This window comes from Megalops cyprinoides, chromosome 15 (assembly GCF_013368585.1).
Source record: "Megalops cyprinoides isolate fMegCyp1 chromosome 15, fMegCyp1.pri, whole genome shotgun sequence".
NCBI classification, from domain to species: Eukaryota; Metazoa; Chordata; class Actinopteri; order Elopiformes; family Megalopidae; genus Megalops; species Megalops cyprinoides.
In genome coordinates, this window is record NC_050597.1 from 8,090,194 (window position 1) to 8,098,842 (window position 8,649).

General features: G+C 40.4%; 1 protein-coding gene across 1 annotated transcript; it reads right to left on the reverse strand.

Moving 5' to 3' along the window:
- Window positions 1-3,672: 3,672 nt before the first annotated feature.
- Window positions 3,673-7,577, reverse strand: LOC118790151 (multiple inositol polyphosphate phosphatase 1-like). The gene is made up of 5 exons (XM_036546992.1): window positions 6,888-7,577; window positions 6,336-6,530; window positions 5,230-5,327; window positions 4,737-4,867; window positions 3,673-4,337 (listed from the first exon to the last, which is right to left on the reverse strand). Exons 1-5 carry the CDS (start codon window positions 7,480-7,482, stop codon window positions 3,986-3,988), a joined length of 1,371 nt encoding a protein of 456 aa, XP_036402885.1. The 5' UTR covers window positions 7,483-7,577; the 3' UTR covers window positions 3,673-3,985.
- Between the last annotated feature and the right edge of the window lie 1,072 nt (window positions 7,578-8,649).

Sequence of the window (8,649 nt, forward strand, 5' to 3'; positions counted from 1 at the left end):
CTTTGAATCTTTTTACACCTTTGGTGGTCACTAGAGTTGTGTTCTGTAGTGCCACCTGGTGGCTCAAAGTATCAGGAAAAAATGCAGGAAATTAATATCGCACCCTGAGATGGCCAAATTCATAAATTCCATATGCACAGGCCTGCTGAGTTCATCCTCCACACCTCTGGCTGTATGGCAGTATGCTCGCTCACAAATTTATCTGCATAAGCACTGCACATTAAAATAGCTTTATAAATGACAATGAAAATGTTTTTATTGTGGTCAGATCACAGACCTTTCACAGAAGTGAGGTTTATGATCACAGGTTCTTCTGTAGGGAGCAGTAGTGCCTCACATGAGCTTCTGAGGCCATGAGAGCCATAGCATCATAAGGGGGTTCTTCCCATTCTTGGCCAGTGTCCTCATTTTGGTGTCGGAGATTAACTGAAAGTCACAGTATCTGAGGTGACAAGACAGAAGAGAGTGAGCAGGCGATCCAAAATCGCAGTTGAGACCTGACTCCATGACTCTTTTGGTGTTCACGTAAATTACCATGGTGACAGGAATGATTTCCACAGATGTGAGACCAAGATCATGGTGAGAACCCTGCCCGCCCCAGCTTGGGTTTATACAGGACCTGCTGGATGTCTGTGTGGGGCATGCCAGCTAGGTGTTGGCCCACGATGTAGAAGTTGGCGCTAACAATCATCAGGTCCCTGCAGTGTCATGTGGGGGGCACACACACACACACACACACAAATACAGACATGCGCATGCATGTACACAATCTTCACTGACTTTTAAGATGTGCTTTTACTTGTGCATTTTCTGCTGTATATTCTGACTATTTTATCACTCCAACTCCCTCTATTGCATTTATGTTTCCTACCTTACATATTAATTAGCTAGGCATTCATTCTGAAAATTTCGTATACATTAATTTGCTGGTTCATTTAAAATATATTAACATTGATTTAACTGCAATGGTTTATGCTTATGGCTCACCTTTTTTGTGGCTTATTTATTGTATTATTTTGAACTGCGTTTTTATGTACGGTTCTTTCTGCGCACAAAATTGCCCACTAGGACAGTGATGTTCTATTGATTGTCTACTGCTGTGAATCTTTCTGTTCTGATGAGTGGCTGTGTATTTGTGACTGTTTCTTCTGGAGGTGGGAGTGCAAGTGTGGGGCCTGGGTCTCAGCTGAAAAGCAGGGTGCAACTTTATTGGCCCTGTGCACATCACAGGTGAGGGATGGTGGAAGCTGGCTTCAGGATGTCCTGCTCTTGGACGGCTGCGTGTTTCCACACACAGCAGAGCAACGGGATGGCGTGATCCTTGGTCCAGCTGCCCAGTGGATGAAACAGTAGAACTGGGTGTGTATAGCTCCATTCCAGCAGCTGGTGCTTTGCGTCATGGATCAGCAATGCGTGTCTCATTGATTTTATTCTTCTTTTTCTACAGTCCTTTTTCTGTATCTTTAGCAAGGGTGCCAATAATTCTGGAGGTAACTGTATATTCAGTGGATCCCCAGCTCCTCCTTCCAACTGCTTTTATTTCCTGACAGAATTTCTGATGGAGCTGTCTGGATGTCAACCTTTTGATTTGTCCCAGTGCTTCCAAATCCCCACTTACCACTCTCTATCACCATCTGAAAGAAATAAGTGATACCATGCAATCAAAAGCACACAGTGAGATACTGAGATTGAGGGAGGCATTCTGCCACTGATCAAACACAGCTGAAAATATTCCTGATGTAAATTATATCCACCATGTATATGGCATCATCGATTCTGGTGGATAAAGCGATCATACAAAGCAGATGGACTAAAACTGTCATATAATATTGATACATCTTACAGTCAGCCTCAGTATTGAACACTTAAATGTATTATTATACTATAAATGTAACAATAAATCTTTGCAATCTGAGAATACAAGCAGACATCTATAGACAACACTGGTTTATAGCAGTGGTTGCCTGGTGATTACAGATGGTTGTGGTTACTTTGATATAAGGACGGTTCCTCACTGCCTGGCACCACGTTCTCTTTACAATGCTCATAAAACTGAGGGATGGGAAGAACTGCTACTCTGCGACCTTTGAACTCCAGGATAAATGCAGCACAGCCATTGAGCTTTTCCTTGTCCTCTGTAGAAATGGGCACAGAGAACAATGGACACAAAGAAACTGAAGGTCCCACATGCCAGTGTCATTACACTGTGTTACTCCCCATCTCTGAATCCTATTTGGCAGAGAAACAATATGAATATTATGTCACAGTAATAAAAAAACAACCTTGTTAATCATGTATAATAAAAATGTCATGTAACATGTCTAAAGCTCTCTGTTTTAGTGTATTGTCCTACTGGTGCTGTACCCAGATGTGGTACCAAGTAGTAACCTTATTAGCTACATTGTGGAATCAACAGCGTGCATCCAATTGGAGGAGGAGATAGCATTATGCAACACTGGTGTATTCATTAGAGCAGAATAAGTCCTAGCAACCTGACAGACATTAAAACAAGACCAAATTTTATTCGTACTTAATGTTTAAATTAATTACGTGTTTCTTTTAATTTTTCAACTGCAACACCAAGTCACTATATATCATGGTTGTGAGGAGTGCCATGAAACATTTTTAAGGAAACTTGGAAGTCATGAATGATTGAAATCAGAGCCATTTGAAAGCAGTGGAACAGAGTAGGGTGTTGGGAATGGAGGAATCTTCTCACCATTCACCCAAGTGCTGAAGTGTAGAACCTCGAGGAACCCCACTCATGAATCTCCTTGGAGGACTGATCTATGCCTGTAGCCACTGTAGGTCCAGCTTCAAGGAAGCAGGATCACCTGTCCATCCACAGAGGAGACAATGTAGCCAACCCTGTTCCAACTTTATAAGCAGCAGGAGTCAGTGGGAAACATCCACAGAATCAATCAGAGTATACCACTCTGTGTTTTGAATAAAGATTTCTTCACAGACAATGTAAGAAAGTTACACTTCGTTACAAAATACGTATTCAAAGATGAAAAAAACTTTCACAATGTCAGTATTATATGAAATCTGAAAGAACCCCATCCTCTCCTGAACATGAACTCATGTTAAATATTAAATGTAGGTTAATATTAATTTGTTCATCTTAAGAAAATGACTGCAGGTGCTCTTTAACTGGAAACAAATGGATTTCTTTATTTAGGCATTATTTAGGTTTGTGAAATAATCCATGTCAATCAATCTGTCAATTCTGTAAAGGTCTGTCCTATAATGTGGAAAAAGAAAAAAAAACATTTTATTGCAGCCACTTTTGCTATTCAGAGCTTATTTACTCAACACAGACTTTGACCCTCTTGGCTAAGCATACACAAAGTGTACACACATGTACACTCACAAACCTGTGTAGCCTTTGCCCTGGGGTAGCCTTTGCCCTCTCCTACAAGGCCCTGACAGACTACATTCACCTGTACCTTTTGTAATTTTAGCAGACATACAAAGAAAGACAACAATACACACACACACACACATACACACACACACACATACGTGTTTTGATAGCCTTATATTTTCCTAAATTAAATGTATGTATAGCTACCATGGTCTACTTTCCTTAGGCTTTTAGATGTAGTGAGAATAGGAAAATGGGAAAACCACACGAGGAAATCATGGCTCTGAACAAGTAGCACGTCGGCAGCAAGTCTTTATTTTACATCTTCATCTAATAAAATGCATAAAGCAGCTGGACGCTGATGCTGCAGCCATATTAAAGTTTTCCTACTTTGAATTCAATAAAAGCGAAAGAAAAGACAGCCAAGACAAGGAAAGCTATTGGAAACTCCAAATGCCTGCAGTAGTACAACAACACTAAACAATTTAATAAGGAAATCTCACTTCTGATAGCTGACAGCTCAAGGCATAACTATGCAAAATCCTCTGCAAAGGGTCTTAAAATTACACCTTGAAGATTTTCAGATCAGCGCTGTGCGCACACGGTGCTCCGGGTGACTCAGGGCATCTCGCACTCTTTGCGGAAATCACAGCCCTGCAGCAGGTCCTGGAAGGCCTCTCTGACGGCGTGGTACAGAGGGGCGGGGTGGCTGATGCTGGGGAAGGCCAGAGGCTGCTCGTTGAGCAGGAGCTGCAGCCTGAGACCCTCAGAGCAGTCGTACATCACCAGCACCAGGTTGGCGGCGTAGGGCATGAAGCGGCTGGTGCGGTAGGTGCGGTTCTGCTGCGCGGCGTAGTTGTCGGAGGTGAGGGTCACGTCGTCTCTGAAGAAGCCCATGAGGGACAGGAGAGGCAGGAGGGTGTCTGCGTGGCCCAGTTGCACTGTCACCGCTTCTGTCACATCACCAAACCTGGACAGCCAACAAGGAGGCAGAGGTGAATCCTTGCACAATTGTTTTGAGGGGAACAACTCAGAAAAGAGTTCATTTTCAGCAAACAAAGGCAATCCATTCCAAGGAACATATCTACATTAATTTGTTCATTTTAGTTCTGAAAGCATCACTGTCGGAATGAAATTGTCAGCAATATGCTCATGGATTCTAACTGTTTTACTTAAGCTGTTAAACCATTTGTTGTTTCCATCATTTAGGTTCAGAAAAAACATCATTCACAGATGTATTTTTCAATATTTTACGTAGGATTATGGTTGATCCTCACTAAAACAGTTCACATTCATCAAAACGCAATATATTATATTTCTAAAAATGCTACTAATGCTGCTATCCCCCCCCCCAAACACACACACACACCTGCTTGCATTAGCAATGCGGTCAAGGCGGTTGAACACATCATGGAAGAGAGAGCAGCTAGACTTCTGGTTAATCTCATGACCATAGCCCCTCTTCCAGTACTGTTTCAGGTCACTTGCATATTCCAAAACCTGTCAATCAAATCAAATTACTGATGAAGTGAGTATGTACAGATTCTAAGAATAATTTAACACTGGATTTATAAAGACATAATAACCCAGGACTGTCATGGCAATATTTAATGGGTTGTTTTATATCAGACAAAAATGCAGTTGCAAATACTATTAAATTGATTATCTAACCATTTCTCATAGTGTAAACAGAGACTCTTGGATTTTACAGGACCAGATTTGAAATGGCGCAAAACACATTCTAGACTGTAAGCAAAATATTAATGACATGCATAAATGGACACGCCTATATCTTACTGTCATCTTATGTGTTTCTCACATTAACTCTACTCAACAACCTGCTTCATGCTGTATTCCAATACCTGGGCATCTGTTTCATCAAAGAGTCTGCACCATGGGGAGTTTATGGTCTTGATGGCAAACTCATAAGCACACAAATAGAATGCAGCCTCGACTAAATCTGTGGAGAAAATGCAACAACAGTCATCATACCTAACTAATCACAAGGAATCAATGTACCCATTTGTTTTCACTCAATTTAAAGCATTGTTAATGACTCACATTGCATACTGCAGTATTGTAGTAATATTGTGTAGTGATAAAGAACAGGGCTTGTAACCCAAAGACCGCCCATTAAATTCTCTTTTGGGGCACTGCTGTTGTATCCTTTGACTAGGGTGACCATACGTCCTCTTTTTCCCGGACATGTCCTCTTTTTGGGACCTAAAAAAATGCATCCCAAAAAGAGGACACGTCCGGGAAAAAGAGGACATATGGTCACCCTACCTTTGACAAGGTACTTAATCCAAACTGTCCCAGTAATTGTGTAGCAGTAGGCTATATATGGAGAAAATATTTAAACATAGCACACAAATTGTAAACTTTGTAAATCACTTTAATTTTGAGCTTCTAAACAACTTTATGTCTGATAGCTTTAAACCAGGCAGAATTTCTAAATGTGGTCACTAAAGTATTTACCACGAATATTCCATATAAGGAGACCTCCCACGGATAGAGGGTAGAGCTGTGTCTGCAGTGAAACCTGTATGTTTACCATGTTTGTTTAACTGCGGCCTGGTATCACAGCCAATCCAGCTAACGCACAACGTTGCAGCAACGTCGCCAGCTAGTGCTCATTTGGTCACCGCGGAATATGGTCGCCAGGACTTCGAGGTTATGGACGGACAACGTCACAAAATTACGTTGCCGTTACGAAATGGCACCTTTACTTTCCACGTTGTTAGCTGGGTACGTTGTTAACGAACTATAGGAAATAATTTTGTTGGTTGGTAAATGGTAAGGCTGAAGCAACAGCATCATCTGGCGGCATCTGCAATACCGGCATCCTTTCACATAATGTGATAGAGATTGGTGGAATCTATCTCTTATTTTAGCCTACCAAACACTACAAACGTACATCGCTATTACCTGTTTGATGCAGTCAGTCATACTAATGAAATTAACTAACCTGTTGTGATATGAGTGTGCGGAATTTGCAGGCGATCAGCAACCTTCTCCCGTACACTCCTCATTTCAGCTCTTGACCTGAACAAATCAAACTCTGCAAGAGCTGTGCTGTTTTGGGCAACGTCTTTGATAAATCTTCTGCACCGATCGAAGAATCTCATCAGCTCGTCATTCACTTCATGATCAAACTCCATATCTGTAAAAAACAAAATACTTGTAGACCCGTTTCCCATAAAAAAATAGTTATCCGACACCCAGGCATAAACTCAAAGTTAGGCTATAAATAGGCCTATTGTGATATTATAATCATAGGAAAACAAGTGGCCATTTTAATTTATGCTCATTTTAAGGGGCAACTACTAAACCGTACTGATAAACCTCCGAGTACACTGTAACTTATCTTTAGCCTTTTAACCCACCTGTAACGTTTCAGTGCATAACCCACAAACTAGACCTGGTTTACATCATAATCAGACAGTATTATTCGTTACTATCAGTCGTTATAGCCAACAAACAACAAAAACTGGGTAAATGTGCCACGTTAACAGGTTACCTTCAATATTCCAGAGATTCTTTAGTCCTTGTTTGAAAGAGTTGATGCTATCCACACATCTGTGTTTTGAGCTGGTCATAAATTTGATGCGATTACCACGTAAATTTCCTTCAGAGATCAAAGTTGGGAACGCCGTAGCCAGCCTAACAGCCAGGTGCCTGAGATCCTCTCGGCCCTTTTCCACGAGGCGACCGTCCATGTCTTCGCTATACCACATGTTCCACTTAGTTTTAATATCTTGCAGCCAGATTTCATTGCCACTTGCCTGTGTTAACACAAGACTGGACATATTTTGCATCTTTTTGACATTTTGTGTCGTGGGATACCTTGTTCCATGCCTAATCAGAGCAGTTAAATGAACTGCGTTGCAATCAGCAGACGGGGGTTTCAACAGGGATTTGTTCACAGACAGTATGTCATATATCAGATGTGGATTTACCTCTTCATATCTGCCTTTTGTACCGAAATATTTTGCAATCTCTGGTATATCCGGAATGGCAGAATTGACGTTTCCAGCCGAAGAAATCGAGAAGCGACCCAGAATAAAATTTAAAGCTGCCAATATAAAACTTAGTTTTGATACTGTACAAATCATTGTATTATTCTAGAAAATTATTATGACGTACTTAATCAAATCCTTTGTCTGTTTTATCGCATAAAAGCACATCGGTTATTTTGCCAGCGACTTTTAAGCGGTCCACAAGAATAATTAACTAGATTTTAACATTCTCTCAATGGAATTGTGGGATGTTTGGATTTGGATTTCACAACAGTGGACCGAAAGGGGCAAGCAAAAAAAAAAAAAAATTGCCTGACGTTTTCTGCCACTAGAAGGTGCCCAATAGCCATGATTGATTGGCTTCAAACGCGCTCGTAGGATGTATAGTATTTGTATCTGAAGGACAAATGGAATTCGTAATAATATGTTAATAATTTTGACAATGTCATTACTTCAAATTATTCCAAATTCCCAATTAAATAGAGGACCTGGGTCCCAACCCCAAATCCTCAGTCTGGATCAATCAACGTTGATTGTTGCAAGGACAGAGTATGTCATGCACGCCGGTACACGTGAGGCACCACCGCATGAATGATAACAGGACTGACATTGTGAAAGGGGTCACTTCCAGGAAACATTAAGAGGAAAGGCCTACTGTCTTTGTCAAAGATGTTCTAAATCGTGCAGTAATAAATCTTTTTTTTTTCATTTCTCGATACAAAACTTTTTTTTTTTTCATTATAAATGTAATTAGAATGAGAACACTGATCATGCTCTAAGACGTTAACTGAACTTTGAGCAGAAGGTCACAGATATAAATAATACATGTTTAAATAATATATATTAGATATTTAAATTGTTTACATAGCCTTCAAATAGGCTTCTGTACAAAAAAGATCGCCCCTCCAAAAACAGAAGAAGGAGTTATGCAGTGTAATAGTTCGAGAGAACTGGATACATTGTTAATAGATCAACTGAAAGGGCAGTAAATAGTTACAATCTTTAGATCCGATTTATTTAAATCACCCTGAGTGAGTAATACACAGAGAATGCATTTCCACAGGAAGTCTGCTGTAAGATTTATAAATAGTTTTTATTTAAAGGAAAAGTGTACACGTAACCCGTAAGTCTACATTTTGTGGTTTCACTTTTCTAAACTGCGTTCTGGTTCATGTGTGTCGCATGAAACATAAACGAGAAAAAATATCACTATTCAGTTTTCAGAATCTCAAAATAGACTTCAATGGTCAGTATCGACACTAC